The sequence below is a fragment of the Procambarus clarkii genome, chromosome 41 (assembly GCF_040958095.1).
Source record: "Procambarus clarkii isolate CNS0578487 chromosome 41, FALCON_Pclarkii_2.0, whole genome shotgun sequence".
In the NCBI taxonomy this organism is placed as follows: Eukaryota; Metazoa; Arthropoda; class Malacostraca; order Decapoda; family Cambaridae; genus Procambarus; species Procambarus clarkii.
Genome location: NC_091190.1, coordinates 18,507,164 through 18,530,143, shown reverse-complemented (window position 1 = coordinate 18,530,143; position 22,980 = coordinate 18,507,164). Strand labels below are relative to the sequence as shown.

Genomic DNA, 22,980 nt, shown 5'->3' with positions numbered 1-22,980 from the left:
AGAACGTCCAGTAGGCCTGTATGGAGCGGGAGGGAACGTCCAGTAGGGCTGTATGGAACGGGAGGGAACGTCCAGTAGGGCTGTATGGAACGGGAGGGAACGTCAAGTAGGCCTGTATGGAACGGAAGGGAACGTCAAGCAGGCCTGTATGGAGGAGTGAACGTCAAGTAGGCCTGTATGGAACGAGAGTGAACGTCAAGTAGGCCTGTATGGAACGGGAGGGAACGTCCAGTAGGGCTGTATGGAACGGGAGGGAACGTCGAGTAGGCCTGTATGGAACGGAAGGGAACGTCGAGTAGGCCTGTATGGAACGGAAGGGAACGTCAAGCAGGCCTGTATGGAAGGGAACGTCAAGTAGGCCTGTATGGAACGAGAGTGAACGACAAGTAGGACTGTATGGAGCAGGAGTGAACGTCAAGCAGGACTGTATGGAACGAGAGTGAACGACAAGTAGGACTGTATGGAGCAGGAGTGAACGTCAAGCAGGACTGTATGGAACGGAAGGGAACGTCAAGCAGGACTGTATGGAACGGAAGGGAACGTCAAGCAGGACTGTATGGAACGGAAGGGAACGTCAAGCAGGACTGTATGGAACGGAAGGGAACGTCAAGTAGGACTGTATGGAACGGAAGGGAACGTCAAGCAGGACTGTATGGAACGGAAGGGAACGTCAAGTAGGACTGTATGGAACGGAAGGGAACGTCAAGCAGGACTGTATGGAACGGAAGGGAACGTCAAGTAGGCCTGTATGGAACGAGAGTGAACGTCAAGTAGGACTGTATGGAACGAGAGTGAACGTCAAGTAGGCCTGTATGGAACGAGAGTGAACGTCAAGTAGGACTGTATATGGAGCAGGAGTAATTAGCGTGTAGTAGGATTGCACACCATAAATATACAGCACAAGCCGTCATGTTCTTACTGATAAACACCCTTAGTCACCTTCCACGTGTATAACAGCCTCACCCAAAGGCCTCGTAAATCAGTTCAGACTCGCACTTAAAACTACACAACTGGAGCTCCATCAATCGTGGAACGCGTCACCCCGTATTGTGTTTCCTTGACCAAGATGTTGTGCGGCTTGTCAGCCTTGTGCACTGTATGGGGGAAAGTGTATGGCAACTGCTGGGAAGAACGCCGTCACCTTGGAGGTTGCCCGCCAGAGTGCACCCAACAACGTTAATTCTTTGGCCTTCAGTCAAGGCAAAATAAAGTACAGCGCCAATATTGTTACAGGAAAGTCAAGGAATGATCTGCTGCGACTATGGTGTTAGACGACTTGTCTGCTCATCTTGGTGAATGATCCTTGCATCACGCACGCCAACACGAGAGTATGTGCATCTCACGCGAGGTAAAATGCACAGACGCCAGTGACCGGAACCCGTTGTCCTAACAGAACGTCATATTTGACGTATACTCTAAGGCTAAAAAACCTTCGTACTAGAAAATGGTAGCGGCTCACGAAATTGACAATGTCCCGTTTTCTGTCTTCTGGTAGGTTAGGATACAGGACTTCAGTACAACAGTTTCTTGACGTTGGGGAAACCATAGGAGGACGGGCTGGACCTTCACCTGACTGAAGCATGCCTAGCAGTTACCTTGTAGCCCTACCAACATAAAATCCACTCGATGTGAAGTTATACCAGAAAACACCTGTAGATATTCAAACGAATTAACACGCTTTCCATAAATCGTTCCTAATAAAGTGGAACCATGTGGAAACTACTCATCCTTTGGGCACACTGCTGTTATATAATAAATTTAGTATGAACAAAATATCTCTAACAATGTAGATGTTGGGGACACAAACAATCGCATATTATGTATTCATGATGTTAATTGACAGTGCAGTTCGATGCTGTGATGTACACAAGTTCACCTTTCCGACAGGACTATAGATGCCTCTTATGTACACCAACAGTTGGTGTAAGTAATGTTCTGGCCTGGGCCCAGCCTTCACCACCTGCAGGGCTGGCGTCCCTGCACATAGGCTACGCGTACTCGAGTCGTCCAAGCGTGTTGACCACCGAGGCTGGCAAGAAATGACTGGTAGGTACTTGTGGTGGCGGGCGTGGATGGTGACGGGGACAGAAGAGAGAGCGGGAAGTCTTGTACACTGGCAGTGAAACTTTTCCAGAGTTTAAACGAGGCCAAATTAGAGAAGGCCTTGAAACTGAAGGACATTGTGCTGTTTCGTTAAGTGAAAAATGTAGAATATGAAGTTAAAAGATTAATTTTATCCACGTTAATAATCTTGGGATCGTTAAACAATCTGACGATGGCAAATACCCAACAGTTTCACATCTGTATGTAAACACCGAGGAAATAAGAAACTATTAGTGCCAATACGAGAGCAGAAGGACTCGAGACAAATACTGTCAAGGGATAAACATTCACAGAGGATTTTGAGGAACATGTGGAAAATTCCACTCACCATATCCATATTATCTAAGGAATGTAATATTTCCGTATCATATCTATATTTTATCTCAGAATAATATCTACTGATGATTTAAGGATCATCTGTATCTACATTAGCAGCCTACATGACCATTTGGTCAAGTACACTATCGCGGCCTAGTGTTTACATCCAGGAGTGCACATGTGTGTAGGGCTGGAGACTCATTTTCAGCAAGATATTTACACACAAACTAATTATAATCTTCAGTAATAGCTCCCTGAAAACTGGGAGAGTTTCTGAACTGTATAGAGGGAGTAAATCCTGGTACATACATCCAAAAACAAGAGTGTGGAGGCCCCACCACCCCATCTACCAAGTTGAAACGCAACAACGTGCAATCCATATCTGAGCAAGCAACTAGAGTCCTTTACAGCAACACTGTGACGTCCAAATCATCATCATCAACCTGCCATATTCATCATTAAAATACAGAGCCTCGTCTCAGCAAGAGGGACATCATCTGGCTACTGTCAGATAGGCTCCGGTTCTCAATTCAGGATAAGTTATTAATTGTTTTAGAGCATTGGTTGGCCAATTAGCAAGCTTTATGACATTAATACATCCATATATAAATTGAGAGTCGTTAGGCAGCGAGGCAACGCCTCATCATCAATAAGTTATGACCATTACCATGCAGTAACTTAACTTCTTATATTGCTGAATCCATCATATAAATTTATGATATATATTAGTCATCATGCATATATGTAAATTTTATGCAAATTTACATATACAGTATCTTGTTGTGTGCATTAACACATACTTATTGATTTATATTATTCCTGGGGCGAGGCTAGACAGTGAATACTGTTCAGATCCTAGATCATAAACCTTACCAGTGTCTGCAGTCACAGAGCTGTTTTATCATATCCTTGTATAAAATTACAAGTTAAATGTGTGGGTATACCTGCAGATAATTTGTGGTTCTGTAATTGATATCCTAGGTCAGCCTTAAGGACCCTATCTTTAGGTAGTCCACGCAGAGGAGTGGACTTACAACCCAGGACTTGCAACCCAGCATAGGAAACTTGCATTCAGCTTAGAGCTTTTTTGTGTTGTACTTTATTAACAATTACAGTAATTATTTAATTTTAAATATATGGTTCTAGTAACCACATTCTTGTTCCTATGTAATTCTCTTTTTATCAATCCTGGTATTTTCCCCCACAAGATATATCTAAGTAACAGTAGGAAAGCAAAATTCCCCTTTATCCTGAAAATGGGAACATTCTATGAAAAGGTGCGTAAGTGTTTGTGGGTCAGTAAGACACAGGTCTCTGTTACACTAACAGTTCACCAGTTAACGTACGTGCGTGTGTACTCGCCTATTTGTGCTTGCGGGAGTTGAGCTCTGGCTCTTTGGTCCCGCCTCTCAATAGTCCATCAACTGATGTACAGGTTCCTGAGCCTACTGGGCTCTATCATATCTACATTTGAAACTGTATATGGAGTCAGCTTCCACCACATAACTGTCTAATGCATTCCACCTGTTAACTACTCTGGCACTGAAAAAGTTCTTTCTAACGTCCCTGTGGCTCATTTGGGTACTCAGTTTCCACCTGTCCCCCCTTGTTCGCGTACCACCCGTGTTAAAACAGTTTATTCTTATCTACCCTGTTAATTCCCCTGAGAATTTTGTAGGTAGTTATCATGTCTCCCCTTACTCTTCTGTCTTCCAGTGTCGTGAAGTGCATTTCCCGCAATCTTTGTGTGTGTGTGTGTGGGGGGGGGGGGTACTAGTATGTGACATAACCCTCCCAATACCTGTTACGAGGCGAGGAGATAGATACACAGCATGTATAGATATCCATATGTATAAAAGTTCGGACGCGGAGAGTGAAGCTCTCTCCCCCGCAAACACAGGAAAGTTCAGACGCAATGACTCTCCACACCTGAATAAAATGAAGGAATCTGGCAGTTTCTTACCATCTTTAACGTGACTTCCCCATACACCGGTCTGCTGCACTTGTCATAAACCTACATCATTTACAAGTCCGCTTGCTATTATACACCGGTAATTATTGTGTGTATTACACTTTGCTCGGCATTTTTAATTTACAAACATCTGATATTTTTGTTAAAGAGGTAAAATCTGTACGTAGTTAACATTTCTAACTTTTAATTTATACTTGGTGATTGGCAATATATATACCTGTATATATAGAATGAGATCAATATAGAGGCTACTCATGCCGTAAACACCAACTGGGTAATGACTGAACACGCAGTTAACTTACCTCTCCAAAACTCAAGAGAGACTTGTACAAAGTTACGCATAACTGGGTTCACACTTTTGTAGTAAGAATAATGAGGGTGCTTGCACGTGGGCCCAAGGAGACCCCAAGGGGTCCACGGCATGGACCAGCTGGTGGCAAGTGGGGTCAAACAGGAAGTGGATGATAGTGCATCATGACACTCCCACACACAAATTGCACTTTATTACTTTAAAGTGGTCTCTATACCCGGGCCCCGTCGTCGTCAGTACACGAGACGTGGGGAAGGAAATGCCAGGAGCCCCCCCACACCGATCGACTTGAGTGAAAATGGTCCAGGACGGACCGAAACGTCGTCGTCCCTTCACCTTCTAGTGTATGGTCTGGTCAACCCCACACCGAGTCACTCAAGACAATTCTGTTCTCATATTTTCCTCATGTTTTTGCTTGGCGTGTGCGCAAGCGCGTACATTCAAGCGTTTGCATTCTATTATAAACAATTTGACTTTACAGAGATTCAATCTGGTTTAATGACTTACCCGAAGCGTATATTGCCAATCATCGCTAGTCACATCGGTATATATTGCAATCCCTCCTCAAATTATATTACTTTTAGCATCGATTTGGTGAACGTACAAATGTATACTGTTGGACCCCTTAATTAGTTTTGTATTATTAATTTTGTAAAGTAATTATTAAAAGAAGACACCACGCCGGGAAGTTTGTGTGGCGGGATATTCAAAAGACGTTAAATATTACCGAAGATAAGGCATCCGTGTGATATGACATCCTGAGGATGTCACTCACCTTGTGTCCGTGACATCCTGAGGATACCACGGACATAAGGCGAGTGAGGGAAAAGTTCTTACATACATGAGTTCTTACATTCTTCTAAAGCCACTACTAGCACGCATAACGCTTCGGACTGGTCCTTAAGGAGAGGGTGGGTGGGTGGGTGGGGGGGGGGGCACCTGGGAGGGTGTGTGTTCCTAATTTTCCCTGGAATACGACCCGCCAAATCGTATTCATTGATGGGTGAACAGAGGCGTCCAGTTAAGGATTAGCGCCTAATCAATCCTCCTCGGTCAGGATACGAACCCAGGCCAAGTACTTAACCACACGCCACTTTTCTTTTTTATTAATATATTAAGTACATCCGCATTTGTGCAGCTACCTTAGATTATACGAAGGGGAGTACAGTGTCAAAAAAGTTAGCTACGTGATGCTAAAAAATCCCCATCACACAAGATGGTTGGTCATACAGAGGTATGTGATAGGAGAACTACAGAGGAGTAGTCTGCACTGGCAGACTCTGGGGTGTATTATGAGGATATCATCATCACAAGAGTAAGTAAGGCAGCAGTGATACTAAAAGTCCCCATCTCACAGGATGGTTACTCACCGGTTAGTCACCCTGTATGACTAACCACTCGCCACGGGGACTACAAGTGATCGGGGGGGGGGGGGGGGGGTTATATCGGTAAGGCAGAGAACGTTCATCCTGAAAATCAGGACATTCTATCATTCATAATAATTCATTGTGTTGGGGGACAGGCAGCTAGTGTATGGTCAAGGCTTATTATATCGAGGTCTTCCCCCCCCCCCACCTCAGGGTCGAATTATTGATCCTCTCCAGGATTCATCCCCACAATAAGCTGACTAACTCCTGGGCACCTATTTGCTACTAGGTGAACAGATGCATTAGTAATGGGAAAGGCGCCCAACCACTTATTTCTGTGGTAGTGGAAGAGACACGGGGGGGGGGGGGCGGAGGGGACGACCACTGATACCCATCACTAATCACCCACTGCACTAGGATGGAAGTTACACACATTCTGCTAATATGTGTTGGTTTAAAATTATGTCGTCCTTCGTACATTAAAAAAAATAAAAAGAACCAGCACTGTACGACTATCCCCTACCCACCCACCCCAACCTTAAATGTACACTTGTTTGGATGTATTTGCATTTTTTTGGAGTAATTTTTTTTTTGCAGCACCAGCATGTCTAGCCGCCCGCCCCTGTAGCCACGATTACTATCATATTTCACCCAACAATTTACTAAACATGAATGAAAGGCAGGCAGGCAGGCAGGCAGGCAGGCAGGCAGGCAGGCAGGCAGGCAGGCAGGCAGGCGGTGGCGGACAAGAACGGCGTCAACGGAGAGTATCTGGGGGTTGCGGTATGTGGTGACAGCACCCCATAGGACCCAACAACACGCACTACCTTACGCACCGACTTCCTCATCCGCCCCCCTCGACCCCCCATGGTCTTCCCCCACTCTATTCCGACTCCGTCCCCTTCCCCCCCCCCACACCCTCTATACCTCTTGGTTTGTATACACATCCATCAATTTTATGTAGCAATCATTACTGATTTTTGTCATAACTGCGCACGTTAATAATTTATGTACTCAAACATATGCAACGTCGCAAATTTGAGATGCAAAGTGATGATTTGTCAGGGGAAAAAATTGGGAGACGTCCCTAGGGAAGCAAAGTAGGATAGAGATGCATGTGGTTGGAAGAAGAATGATGAAAGCGAGGGTAAGTATACGTATGGATTAATGATAAACAAGGTTGGAGGAGGGAGAGAGGGAGGGAGAGACAAAGGTACTCAGAGAGACTGACTGGCTGGCAGGCAGGCCAGAGGCAGGCCAGAGACAGGCCAGAGACAGGCCAGAGACAGGCCAGAGACAGGCCAGAGACAGGCCAGAGACAGGCCAGAGACAGGCCAGAGACAGGCCAGAGACAGGCCAGAGACAGGCCAGAGACAGGCCAGAGGCAGGCCGCGAGAATGCAAGACAACCAAGATATATGAGGGGTTGATGAGAATAGGTAAGAGCCTTAGGAACGTATGGTACGAAAGATGGTGGATAGCGTAGCGTGAAAGGTGGAAAGAGGAACCATGGTAACGAACTTGCTGCCAAGCGAACTCATTAACTCAACACTAAGCTATTAATAAAGGCACATTACTTCCTTCCCGGAAGCAAGCGCCAGACAGAGAACGCACCCTGATCATCGACCACATTACTTCACCGAGAGAAGATCTATGAGAATGGGCTGGACGTACGGACTTCTCATAACAATTAACCATATGTTTACAAACTTAAGAACAACGGTGCCGAGAATAAATTGTTATATCACTATGCTGTTGAACAATGCACATAAAAACAAGAATCAAACATAAAAACCGCCTTTACACATCCTAGTTAACAAGAATTAATAATAAAAAAAATCTAACAAAACACACACACGGTGTAGGAGGGATATAAAGAGGTAACCTTTACTACCCATTATAACTGGTAGGTAAACAATGTTAGGTAAGCAAGCACCGTTGGGAGAAAAAGGGAAGAGGGAAGGGGTGAGCAAAATGGGTCACGATCTATATGGCGCCACTCCCTCGCCTCTGCCAGACAGCTGCCAGCACCACTCATGACGATAATTACATTTTTTTAAAATATGCATTTATATAATGAACCACAACTCCATCCCGTGGGCACTAGCCTAGTGAATAACACCCCCCCCCCAAACCCAACAATACACATGCTTATTTTATTAATATTAACAGTATTGGGAGTTTTTGTACTTTAAATTTATAATTCCATGCACTATCTTCGCTTCTCTTTAACGCTTGTTGGAATACAGAACCTCCACACGAAGGTGGTGCATGAGCAGCTGTAAGGGGCAGTGGTGAACACTTTGGGAAGGGCTCCTAAGTGGAGGTGTTAGGCTCTTGGGGAAGAGGCTGCAAGCGATGGAAGTATTAGGTACTCTGAGAGGGGCCCCAAAGCGGTAGTGATATAGGTGCTTGTGGCATGGCTCCTAGTGAAGGCGGGGTTGGTGGGAGTGGTAGTAGGGGGGGGGGGGGGATTAAGTGGACCAGTCGATGTCCCATGCCCTCGTCTACACCTTTGCCCCGTTCTCTTGATTTATCACAACGTACACAATACAAAGTGCTAACCTAATCAGAAACGTACACCCCGCCACTGTAAATTAATAGTGGCTTTGCAAGAATGTACTACTCACCCACCAGCATATGAATATGCTGATGGGTAAGTATATGCCCCAACCTAACAACCCATTGTATATTCGTGTATATGAATAAAATAAAAAATAATTTTGTACTTTATGGTCACCAACATCTTACAAAGTACTATGAAAAGCAGCGGCTTAAGATATCAGTTTCCTATGCAACGGCAGGTTAGTGGGTTGCTTAGGTTCGTGCATTTTTTATTATTAGGTTAGAACTTTATATGTTCTGGCAAATCAAGAGAACGGGCTGACCTCTCCGACATGACCCACATGCATGCGAAGGCAACGCAGCCGTTCAGCCTTGTTAAATTCATGATCGTGCGGGGCATGTCCAGACTTGTGGGAGGCGGGGGCTCATAAAACTATAAACTGCTTAAAAATTTGATGGACAAAAAAAAAAAAGGAGGGGGATAAATGTGTAAAGGGGCAGTGGGAAATGAAGAGGCGACTATGCCAATACCACTCATCACATTTAGTAACCAACGAGTTTACTTTTCCAGACAATAGGTACCCGGAACCGACCTGGAATTGGTTTTCGAATCCCCTAGCTACTACACCTATTTATTACCTGCCTAATAAAAATATAATGCCGTACCAGGTATGTATAAATGTAATATAACCAACGTACATATTGCTCTAAATAAGCATTATTACTATAAATAAAATTAATAGTGCTACTAATGTATTGCGGAACGCTACTGTCCCGCTGGTTGACAGGGAAGGGGGCTGGTCGCCTTCACATCCCCCCCTCAGTCCGCCTCCCTCCAACGCCCACAAGCTGACGCGCCCCAACGCCCACATGACCAGCATATGAAAAGTCAAGGCCATAAGAAGGGATCCATCCCCATCCCTTATTTTTCTTGGGCACAATACCAGTAACGGCTACACCACCCCTCAATGGTTTAACACCCCGTAAATAGAATAACAGAGATTAAATTAAATATAACTGCCAATATTCACTATAGGCTTCGCGAGATGCTACACTGAGCCGTCCCACACACTTGCAAGGAAGGAGTCTGACAACAGTACTCAGAATAAAACTGACTCAGGTTGTGGTATATGCTTGAATATGTATCCTACAATTACAATAGTTTTTGTTAACCAGCATTATTTACACAAGCTAAAAATAAAACCATACAAATCTGCTTTAACGAATGCGCCAATAACATGAATTTTGGTTAGATTTTTATTACATGCTAATTATATACAGTGCGAACCTAACTCACATGTTAACAAATATATTCAGTATTTAGCTCATCCGGATACAAAAACTAACTTAATGTACACTATTTCTGTCCACAGATACTCTACAGATATTGTGGCGTAGCCAGGCATGTAAATGCATATGATGGATTCCAAGCACTTATAATCTGGGCGGTGGCGGAATGGTTATTCACATAATAACCAGGAACTGAACCACTGTTCCATACACTTAAGTAATTTGCATATATGAACTAGTTAACATTTTACTTCAAGTTTGTGATAAAGTTACAAGGGTAGTTATCTACTACAGTACTGTAGTAGATAACTACATGTCATGACACGGTACATGACTAATCAAAATCTTAATGCGAAAAAGATACGTGAATTCAGAGACAAATTTGTAACAAATATTCAAGATGTGTAAATATTTCATTCAAAATGATATATTACCAAATTTTTTTAACCAAATGTCCCCAGTTTGCTAACTGTAGGTAGTAACTAAGTGATTGTAACCTATCCACCTCTGCCCACAGGATGGGGATTGGGGGGTGCGGTGTGCAGGCTAAACATGTCAATTGTGGCACCAACTCTCCACATGTCAGTCTGGTGCTTAATTTAGAAACTGTACTTTCGGATTTGAGGTCCAAAGGGTTTGGAAAGTATGGAGGAAAACCACAAATACCCACTGTACTTGTGGTCGGTCTCGAGCCCATTGTTGATGTGACGATGTGGTTATCTTGAGATGATTTCGGGGCTTAGCGTTCCCGTGGCCCGGTCCTCGACCAGGACTTTTTTTTTTTTGTTACACACCCCCAGGAAGCAGCCCGTAGCAGCTGTCTAACTCCCAGGTATCTATTTACTGCTAGGTAACAGGAGCATCTGGGTGAAAGAAACTGCCCATCTGTTTCTGCCTCCATCGGGGATCAAACCATCTTCAACATTGTCAGCACCTCCAACCTGTCAGCTGTAACCGCTGGCACCTCCAACCTGTCAGCTGTAACCGCTGGCACCTCCAACCTGTCAGCTGTAACCGCTGGCACCTCCAACCTGTCAGCTGTAACCGCTGGCACCTCCAACCTGTCAGCTGTAACCGCTGGCACCTCCAACCTGTCAGCTGTAACCGCTGGCACCTCCAACCTGTCAGCTGTAACCGCTGGCACCTCCAACCTGTCAGCTGTAACCGCTGGCACCTCCAACCTGTCAGCTGTAACCGCTGGCACCTCCAACCTGTCAGCTGTAACCGCTGGCACCTCCAACCTGTCAGCTGTAACCGCTGGCACCTCCAACCTGTCAGCTGTAACCGCTGGCACCTCCAACCTGTCAGCTGTAACCGCTGGCACCTCCAACCTGTCAGCTGTAACCGCTGGCACCTCCAACCTGTCAGCTGTAACCGCTGGCACCTCCAACCTGTCAGCTGTAACCGCTGGCACCTCCAACCTGTCAGCTGTAACCGCTGGCACCTCCAACCTGTCAGCTGTAACCGCTGGCACCTCCAACCTGTCGGCTGTAACCGCTGGCACCTCCAACCTGTCAGCTGTAACCGCTGGCACCTCCAACCTGTCAGCTGTAACCGCTGGCACCTCCAGCCTGTCAGCTGTAACCGCTGGCACCTCCAGCCTGTCAGCTGTAACCGCTGGCACCTCCAACCTGTCAGCTGTAACCTCCAGCCTGACGGCTGTAACCTCCAACCTGTCGGCTGTAACTGCTGGCAACACCACTTAAAACACTAATATTTACATCACTATACGCACACACCACACCTGGCAGCCATGCTAACTAACCTTGCACCAGAGGAAACAATTTCAGCCGACACAATAACTGCCGCAGACTCTTGGTATCCTGCCAAACCCATAATTTTGTCTACCTCCCCTAGAGACAGCCCATGGCTGACGTTCTCTAAAACAATACGACACCACATACAGTGTTTAGACTTTAATTAACCATATTTATGTAAAGCAGTAGCTATATGCTGGGATTAATTAGAGTATTAACCTCCAGAAGGGAGTAACAGGTGTACATTGAGGCATCAGGTGGGTGGGCGTGCCTCCAGCTTTCCTGCCACTCCCACTTATACTTTTGAATACAACCACAACGCATTTGTTTGTAAATATTCGGTATTACTCACAATCTGAGCGAGTTTCAGACCGCCGCTGAGGGTGCAGATGGCTTTGATGTTGAATGTCAGGCCCATTTTGAGGAGTTTGATTCGGTGTTAAAACTGGTGATTTTAGCTACTGGAAGAGCTGCTGCGTCCACTGCCGCCAGCGACTGAGCGTAGTATGGCATATACTCCAGCTCGCGCTGCCCGAGAGATCCAACAGCTTCTCGTACAGTATTCAAAAACGCTTGTAGTGTAAATTCCTTTGATTTAATAGTTAATTAATTTTATGTATCAAAATTACATAGACAATATGTATGCTGGAAACCTATTAGCAAAAATCTTTCTCTTACTCTTTAGTTTGAAGCAAAGTATTGAAAATAATCATGCATCTGGCCGCGGACCCCATGTGGTGTGTCACAGAGGCTGCCGGCAAGGTTCTTCCAGTTCTAACTACGTGAATGACGGCCGTCATATCCGGCCTGTACACTATTCCAGCTAAGCAGAATGCCACGTTTCATACAAATGCTTTCTTCTTGTTATCCAAGTTACTCACTTTAAAGGTCGATAAGTCATGAAACAAATTATCAACACACTGTGGGCTGTGGAGCCTGCGGTTCCACGATCGATGTGCGTTTGTGAGGGGACGAGATTTTCATGGAATTATTTATTAATTGTGGATGTTCGTCTTGTTAGACAAACCTGAGAACCACACTCCCTCTCTAGTGGCCTCGACAGGGACAGGAGACCGTGGCGTGTCAAAGGTCACCCCCCCCCCCTTTGTTCCTGAGGATTTTTTCTAACTGAATTTTGAACTGAAGTAATGTCTTGATATTTACGGCTTCGGCGGGTAGGCGGTTCCGTGGATTTATAACCCTATGGGGAAAGAAACATTTTTCTGTCCTACACTGTGGTTTAAGCTTGAAGCTGTTGCCCTACTTTTATTTAACTTCAGTGTCAGATTTACTATATAATTATTCTTTGCTATCTGGTTACCTTGAGGTGCTTCCGGGGCTTAGCGTCCCCGCGGCCCGGTCGTCGACCAGGCCTCCTTTGGTAGTTTCACTTGTCTCCAAAACGGGAATTTTTGCTAACTACATAATTATCATCTTTTGCCTTTTCCTTGCAATACTCCAAATGCTGATTCATGTTTCAAGACATTCATGGCCCCTTAGTCCTTGGCATACAGGGAGGTGCTAACCATTACAGGGGTAGAGAATAAACTTGTTTCTACGACGGTGAACCCTATAATTCTTCTATAAATTCTTTTTCTTTTAAAATCTATTTATGCAATGCCTATACTAAAATTTAACTGTAGAACATTACTATGTCATGCATGCTAAATTTGTCTGCTTTTTGTGTGAGACATAAAACACATGCAGCCTCAATTTGAGACATAAAACACATGCAGACTTAATTTGGGGTCCCCTTTTGTTTCCGTTATGTTTTATTCAATATCGTACACATAAAAGTTGATTTTGTATGTCATTGCAGATGAGAATTTGGTGATGAGAAGAATGTAAACAGTAAGAAACTTCATACTGCAGCAGGATGTAAACAGTTTACAGGTGGTCACAAATAGCTAATATATACAGAGTTCAATCTCAGTAAGTGCAAAGTTATATGAATGCATTAGGAAGATCGTAGAACAGAAGAGCAGTATAAATTGAGGCAACGGAAACTAGACACCTTGGAAAAAGACATCAGAAAAACGAATTAATAGTATAACTTGCCTTTCATCAGGAGAGGCAGGCGGTCCATAGAATTACCCCAATCACCCCAAATCAGGCCAAAACTACCCAAATCGTCCTAGCATTACGTAAGTAATGAAGAAATATGGTATATTTACTTACTATAATGTTGGTGCTACACATAGAACATGATCAAACCTATTTTTACTCTGAAATAATCTAATTTCATAACGAAATTAGACGTAAATATGTGAGAGGTGACGCCATAGGAAGTCGACGGTCCAAGCGACAATTGTGTGGAGCGACTTATCCAAGAAATATGGTCGCCAGGAGTGTGTTTGCTGCCATATCAGCCTCCTGTACACAGTGATCCAGTCCTTTTCGTTCATTGAACACCGAACCCTACACGCCCTCTGATATATTGCTTAATTAACAAATATTCACAAATAAAGATTATATTTGTATATGTTATCAGAAAGGCAGATATAAAATAGTTTTTGTGAATCCATCACAGAGATTATACCTTATTAGAGAGGAAAAATATTCATACTTTAAACAAGGCTTCATGGCCGACGCTCTCCTTACCGATATGGGAACTATGACCTTCCGAAGATCAATGTTAATTTAATCTAGATATTGTAATAAACGAAGTTTTCTATGTCATCATAAAGACATAAATATAAGCTGCATGTTAATACTTTGGCATAAATATAACTGAATTGAAAGTTAAGATATATGCCTTTTTATAGTTACTTGATGGCTCGCTCAGGGAGTGTGAAGGCCTCCACACAAGCCAATCAATTTTATAATTACTTTGCATATATGCAAAGTAACGCCATAGGTCTTTATGTCAGAATAAAGCCATATAGACGATAATGTAACTACATTTCAAGGAAAACATATCTTAATATAATTATTAAATGAATGCAAAGTTATGGTTAAATAAATAGCCAATACCACACAATCGCCGGTGTCCGGACACATGAATAGTCGCATTAGGTGAAAGGAAATGTACCCAACCATTTCCATTTACCCAACCAGTTTGTGCACCCTATACTCATCCTCTGTGCGGTAATTTATTGTGCATCCCATACTCATCTTGTTACCAGTAGTTTGTGCAACCCATACTCATCCTGTGACCCGTAATTTATTGTGCATCCCATACTCATCCTGTTACCGGTAGTTTGTGCAGCCCATACCCATCCTGTGACCTGTAATTTATTGTGCAACCCATACTTATCCTGTGACCTGTAGTTTATTGTGCAGCTAATACTCATTCTGTGAGTCATAGGACATTGCGCAACCCTTTCTCATCGTGTGAATCTTTGTTTACTTTGCTCTCCATATTCATCCTCTGCGCGATAGTTTCTTGTGCAACCCATACCCATGATGTGAGTGGTAGTTTATTGTGTACCCTATATTCATCCTGTGAGTATAGGGTACACAATTCTTGTTTGGATTCTTGTAATGTTATTTGTCTATTTGTAGTCACAGTATTTGTGCGCCCCTTGAGGGACTTGAATTAGAGGGGGGTTGAAATAGCCTAAGCTACTCTATCCCTTCGAGATGTATTTATTGCTTATCTCAATAAACATACTTGAACTTGAACTTGGGTACACAATGAGTTCATTTGTACTCCATACTCATCATCAAGAAGTGTATTTTACCAGCATTGTAATATAAATTAAGAATAAAAGCTTAACTGGATTACGGACCCATAATCAAAATAAGAGTCATCACTAATTATCATGACAAATTGTCTAGGCTACACTTCCGCCTTCGACAAGCTGCCGCCGGATGTGGGTATAGTTTATTGTACACCCCCGCACCCCCAGTCCTGGAAGGGCGGGCATTGGGATGTGGACATGTGTACCATTATACCCCCCCCCCCCCCCACACACACACACTCCTCTCCTGTTAATAATAATACTAATAATAATAAAAATTAAAAATAATAACGTTAATAAATATTATAATTAAAACACTTACTGTAATACCCTAGTGCTTGAATGAAGGTGAAGGAAAGACCCAATAAATGTGTAAGTGTATTAAAAACCAAATTTTCGTTGGGTGAGCTGGCAGGTGAGCACCACCTGCCAGCTCACCCAGTAATGAACATCACCTGCACACTGCACCGAACCACTTGCCAGCAGGTGCAGAAGTACGATGGAGAGAGCAAAGTATACAATATTTCAAGTATAATATTAAAGATATATTTAGGATTTAATGTTTTCCTATAAAGTTTCAATAATACCTTTATTTGATTTTTTGTATTATTTTCTACCACAGACGTGGCCACACATTAACAATGCTAACCAGCATATATACATTTTCTTCAGTCCGCCATGGACTCTAACCCTTTCCACTACCGCCCACAAGATGGGTATAGGGTGCATAATATAAGAACTAAACTAACTCCATTGATAGGGTTAGAGATTTGTTAAACATATAGTTCAGGGATTTATTGAACAATCAACCACATAAGGTGATTGTAGTGTTTTTAAAATGCTAGGCTAAGCTACATACGTAAATACATAAATACACAGATTTACGTATGCCCTACATAAAGTGTTCGATGTGTCTTTTACATAGTGTCATTAACGTGCATTTTCTGACCAGGGGGAGAAAGATACTGGCAGTATGGGGCGTTACAGTTTATTGAAGATTAAATTCTGCAGAACATGTAAATATATAAAGTTCACATAAAGTAAGTAATTATATAAAGTTTATATTAAACACGGTTTATATTATAGACTTAACAAAGTTGATATTATATAAAACTTAATATTGAACATCTAAATATTCAAAGTTTCAAATATAATTTAAGGAATATATAACGTTTATATTAAAATATATAAAGTAAATATATAAAGTAAGAATTAACAGTAACAATTCCAAGGACTAGATTTAACTTGAAAGGTACACCCGTAGTAAGTATGAGACCTTAGCCTATAGTGACATGGAAACTAATTCTGCAGAAACCTAAAGGTTAACTGGTACTAGAATTAAGGCCGAGTGCAAATGTGTAGTAATTATATAACACTAGGATATAACAGGCAGGACACAAAGAATAACTAATAAGTGAGAGACCACATAACACGTAATGTACCCGGCCAAGAGGCCGTAAAAGACCTAATGGATAAGGAGAAGGGGGTGTGACTACAAGTAGGGCTTACTAGCACCTAGACTGGGCAAAGTATTAGCTGCGGACAGCGGGACACTTGGGGACCGGCGCTGCACCCCCCTTCCCACATGCAGTGGGGAGACAATCGGGACAACTGTGCAAAGCATGACGGGGGTACAAAAGCAGCCGCTTGCAAAAGGGGGGGAGGGTGGGGTTTTGCGAGGGCAGCGGCGAGGGCAGGCAGAGTGAGGCGGAGCCCCGTTGTGCGCCCGTATTTATACGGCCCCAAACTGCCCGCGCAACGCCGCGGGACGCGCTGCGCAATTGTTTCTTTCTCCCCCGCCAGAAACATCCCCGCTTGTGATGCAAGCAGTGACCATTTACAAAGGTGAAATTGAATTCTGACCAGCTTCCACATATACTTTATACACATACACACACAGACGTATGCGTACATATACATATATATACATACATATATGCACACATACATACACATATATTTGTCTCTTTTACTCTGACAAGGTGAGATAACTGATAGAGAAACTAGTGTGCAATTAAGCACTTAATCACTGAAGGTGATTAAGGTGCTTTCACAAGCTCAGGTTATAGAGTTACATCACATACATTCATTGTATAATTGATACGTTACATGGTCAATCTAGGGTACAAGTTCAATATATCATCAAGTGTTCCAGTACTCAAATAGTAATTACACAGTTCAGCATACCTTAGCCCAGGAGGGCGAAAGTCAGTCAGTATGGGACATTCTACAATATAATGTTCAAGGGAGTGCATATTTTCTCTTTCACAAAGTTGACACATTGTGTACTCGACATTTGGGTTTTGAGAAAGCTGCCAGATACGTCTATATCCCAAGCGTATTATGGCCACTATAACATCACATTGCTGGGTTCTTGTTCCATTAATCCTGTATGTGAATGTCTCCGCACGATATCTATCATAATATTTAATGCTACAATTTTCAGGTCTTTGTGAATTTGTTAGGTCGGTGAGATTTTCATTAGATGTTTGCTTAAGTATTCTCTTTGTCACTGCTAATGAAACACCCATATAAATTTCTACCACTGGTTTTCTACAGGCTGTCTTTGCAAGCATATCAACAGTGTCATGCCTTGAGATGCCAACATGTGATGGTATCCATAGGAATTTAATTTCAAATCTCTTTTCTTTGGCAGCTAAAATATTCATTCGAATATCACTGACTATTTTCTGGGTGTCACTACTATGTGCGTTCAATACCAGGAGTGCACTCTGCGAATCACAGTATATAAGTCGACTGCCTTTGTGTTTTAAAAATTCAGTGGCAAGGTATATGCCTGCAAGTTCGGTTTGAGTTGTACTTGCCCAATCATTGACGCGCTTCATTCATGTATGTACGAGAGAAGATTGTTCAAATATATTACATGCACATCCGGTACATCGTCCACCTTCTTCTACAGAACCGTCGGTATAGCACTGATACACATCGTTACCCATACCCTGAGTACTCTCAGTGATGCTTTTCAGTGTTAACTGTTTTAATAATGTAGAGTGTACATTATCTTTCTTGGGTGCATTTACAAAATCAACTGCTAGATCCAAGTTATCCCATGGAGTAATTGGTTGATTAATCGTTAATTGAGTTGGGTACATATTTAATATTTTGATGGAGTTGGCTACCTTGTAGAACCAAAATGCATAATCAGATTTCGCTCTTCTACGGACCTCAGGTGAGTGTAGCATATTAGAAAGTTTAGCTTGAAACTTCTTGTATTGCCGAGATCTACTCAATGCCTTCACGCCGAAAACTGTGCTAATAGACAAAATTATGTTAGAGATATGGATCTATAATTATCTGAGTGTGCTTTGGGGATGGGAACAATGACACTGTCCAATCATCAGGTAATACTCCTTCACTTAAACTCATTCTGTACAACACTAAAAGTGGATTACCTGGTACTTGTGAGACTAATCTCAGTAAACTGTAAGTAATACCGTCCTCTTCAGGAGCAGTAGACTTATTTTATTGTGCTACACAGCCTTCCCGGCTTGGTGCCTTCTTTGGTAATTACTTATCAAAGGCAGCTCCATACGAGGAGCTGCCTCGTATGGGCCAATAAGTCTTTTGCAGTTACCTTCATTCTTATGTTCTTACTTACATTTATTGAACTTTATCATCATCATCATTTACAGAAATAAATTAACATAAAAAGTAGTCATTTTAATACACAAAACAGAAGTAGATATTATGTAAATTATGATGCAGGATAGGATCACTATTAAGAACTTAATTATAAACCACAATATGTTTTATATCGTCAGAAATTCGGAAACATACCATATATTTTCAAATATTTACAATTAAAGTATTTATTTAGGAAATAAGTATTCTAGTTACCCTAGTTAGCTCTGAGAACACACATTCTTGCAGCAAGAATTTCTTCCCACTAATCTGAGAGATGCTAATGAGACCAGTCTCGACCCACTGGACAGGTCATGAACAACAATCAACTACAGCACCATCTATGTCAGAGATATTCAAAATATTCTTGATATCATTCAAATTGTCAATGCGAGAACAGAATACATAAGTTGAGTGATGTCAAAGGAATCATATTGACTGACCGAGCCCCATTGTAAATATCCGTGGCTTCCTGACCATAAAGGTACCGACGCGGTCGAGGGTAAGAGACCGGATGTACCCATATACCTATGAGGCCATCAAAAATAGTGAGTCACGCCAAACAAAAAGAAGTACTGGTAAACAGGTCAGACACAACCAGTACTATGATGATGCTAAACTGAAAGAGCTTAAATCAATTGCTAGACAGACAGGTAAAGCATATAAGAGCCTTAGAACTCCTCAAATGTTAAAACTGTTTCAGGCCGCGCTTGCAGCGGCAAGGGAGAGAATGACTGAACTGAGACAAAATGAATGGGAGGGTTTTGTTAGTGGACTTAACCTGCATACTCCCCTGGGCAAAGCCTGGAAAGGCATAAACAAAATTATTGGTAAAAATAGTAGACAAGTTTCACACCCAAACCCGCTACAGAAAGCCAATCAGTTAATTGCAAAATGGGCTCAGGTTTCCAGCCTTGGAATGCTACCAGCTAGCACTGGGGAGAAATTGCAGGCGAGGTCCACAGACAGAAATTCTCTCATAAATTTCATGTTGAGCAAGCAACATGATGAATGTGATGTTCCATATACAGATTATGAATTGGATGCAGCCCTCTCCAGGGGCAGTAGCACTGCTCCTGGTGAGGACGGTATCACCTATGATATTCTAAGACTCCTACATCGTGTACCCGGTAACCCATTATTAGAATTGTTTAATGCCAGCTATGTCTCTGGGCAGTTGCCTGTATCATGGACCACCAGTCTTACGGTACCTGTACCAAAGCCTGGCCAACCGGATGCTTTCCGTCCCATCTCACTGACCAGTTGCATGTGCAAAACCTTTGAGAGAATAGTAGACAATCAACTAAGCACCATTCTCTCTTTGAGAGAATGGTGCTTAATAGATTATTGTATAGAGTTAAAGAGCACATGTCACCTGATATCAATGGTTTCACACATGGTAAAAGTGTACACAACTGTATCACAACCTTTCTTACTGTTCATGGAGATAAAAGGCACAAGTACACAACATTTCTTGATTTAAAAAATGCCTTTGATATTGCTAATAGGGAAGTGATTATGTATGAATTAGCGAGAATGGATATAGGGGGACATTTATTACAGTGGATACGAGGCTATCTTACCAACCGGAAGTCCTCTGCGCTGTTCCAAGGCTACAAGAGTGAAACTAAAGTAATGCAACTAGGCACCCCACAAGGAGGAGTACTTAGTCCTACCTTGTTTAATGTTCTAATTAATGCTTTACTAAAATCAATCCCAACTAGTCCGGCAAACATCACTATCAGATATGCAGATGACATCCTTGTACATACTAAAACCCACCGCAAAATGCAAACAGTCTTAAATTGTATACATACAGCTTGTGAGAGCCTTGGTCTTGTAATCAACGCTACTAAAACTAAGGTATTTAACAGACAAATTGGCAACCGCAAAAGTGGACCACGAAAACTTAAGATAGACAACATACCAATAGACTATGTCTCTTCTTTCAAATACCTTGGTGTCTCTGTCCCTTGTACCTCAACTGCAGTCAATAAGTTACATCAACAATGTAGAGACAGACTCAAGGCTCTCAGAACTGTAGTGGGGTACAGCCCGAAATATGGTGTTAATATTAGAATAGCAAGAATGATGTATTTAGCGTATATAAGGTCTCTGATAGACTATCATGCATCAGCTTTGGTCCTGCAGAATGGCAAAAGTATTGATAGACTGGAAAAAATGCAAAATGAAGCACTCAGAATTATACTTGGCTGTCCTATAACTACCAAAGTTCTCAACATGCGGAAAGAATTAAATATACTTAGCATTAGAGATAGAATATTTGAAAGGTTGAAAGAAAGAATATTTAGGGTTGGTTAGGTTCGGTCATATATCTACGTTAATTTTAACTCCAATAAAAAAAATTGACCTCATACATAATGAAATAGGTAGCTTTATCATTTCATAAGAAAGAAATTAGAGAAAATATATTAATTCGTAAAACTTGGCTTATCAGGCAAATCGGGCCTTGCATAGTTGGCTGAGAAGTACGTTCTGGCTACTAGGTACGACATATATATATATATATATATATATATATATATATATATATATATATATATATATATATATATATATATATATATATATATATATATATATATATATGCGAACAAGCCTGAATGGTCCCCAGGACTATATGCGAATGAAAACTCACACCCCAGAAGTGACTCGAACCCATACTCCCAGAAGCAACGCAACTGGTAACTACAGGGCGCCTTAATCCGCTTGACCATCACGGCCGTCAAAAGGAAGTGATAGCCGAGGCTATTTGAGCCACTTCCCCGACGGCAACTCGGATGGTAATCTTGGGCATAGCATTTCACCAAATCACCTCATTCTTTGGGGCACACGTGAGGAACACAAATGCGAACAAGCCTGAATGGTCCCCAGGACTATATGCGAATGAAAACTCACACCCCAGAAGTGACTCGAACCCATACTCCCAGAAGCAACGCAACTGGTAACTACAGGGCGCCTTAATCCGCTTGACCATCACGGCCGTCAAAAGGAAGTGATAGCCGAGGCTATTTGAGCCACTTCCCCGACGGCAACTCGGATGGTAATCTTGGGCATAGCATTTCACCAAATCACCTCATTCTTTGGGGCACACGTGAGGAACACAAATGCGAACAAGCCTGAATGGTCCCCAGGACTATATGCGAATGAAAACTCACACCCCAGAAGTGACTCGAACCCATACTCCCAGAAGCAACGCAACTGGTAACTACAGGGCGCCTTAATCCGCTTGACCATCACGGCCGTCAAAAGGAAGTGATAGCCGAGGCTATTTGAGCCACTTCCCCGACGGCAACTCGGATGGTAATCTTGGGCATAGCATTTCACCAAATCACCTCATTCTTTGGGGCACACGTGAGGAACACAAATGCGAACAAGCCTGAATGGTCCCCAGGACTATATGCGAATGAAAACTCACACACTCCTTTTGACGGCCGTGATGGTCAAGCGGATTAAGGCGCCCTGTAGTTACCAGTTGCGTTGCTTCTGGGAGTATGGGTTCGAGTCACTTCTGGGGTGTGAGTTTTCATTCGCATATAGTCCTGGGGACCATTCAGGCTTGTTCGCATTTGTGTTCCTCACGTGTGCCCCAAAGAATGAGGTGATTTGGTGAAATGCTATGCCCAAGATTACCATCCGAGTTGCCGTCGGGGAAGTGGCTCAAATAGCCTCGGCTATCACTTCCTTTTGACGGCCGTGATGGTCAAGCGGATTAAGGCGCCCTGTAGTTACCAGTTGCGTTGCTTCTGGGAGTATGGGTTTCGAGTCACTTCTGGGGTGTGAGTTTTCATTCGCATATAGTCCTGGGGACCATTCAGGCTTGTTCGCATTTGTGTTCCTCACGTGTGCCCCAAAGAATGAGGTGATTTGGTGAAATGCTATGCCCAAGATTACCATCCGAGTTGCCGTCGGGGAAGTGGCTCAAATAGCCTCGGCTATCACTTCCTTTTGAC

General features: G+C 42.8%; 2 protein-coding genes across 6 annotated transcripts in view; one reads left to right on the top strand and one right to left on the bottom strand.

Annotated features, from left to right (window-relative positions):
* Positions 1–12,197, bottom strand: part of LOC138373294 (uncharacterized) — a 39,135-nt gene extending 26,938 nt beyond the window's left edge. Inside the window, exon 1 of the mRNA XM_069339434.1 lies at positions 12,034–12,197. Within this exon, the coding sequence (XP_069195535.1) occupies positions 12,034–12,099 (66 nt within the window). The 5' untranslated portion in view covers positions 12,100–12,197. The remainder of the gene's footprint in view (positions 1–12,033) is intronic.
* Positions 1–22,980, top strand: part of LOC138373292 (uncharacterized) — a 294,206-nt gene that overhangs the window by 64,940 nt on the left and 206,286 nt on the right. The gene's annotated exons all lie outside the window — the stretch shown is intronic.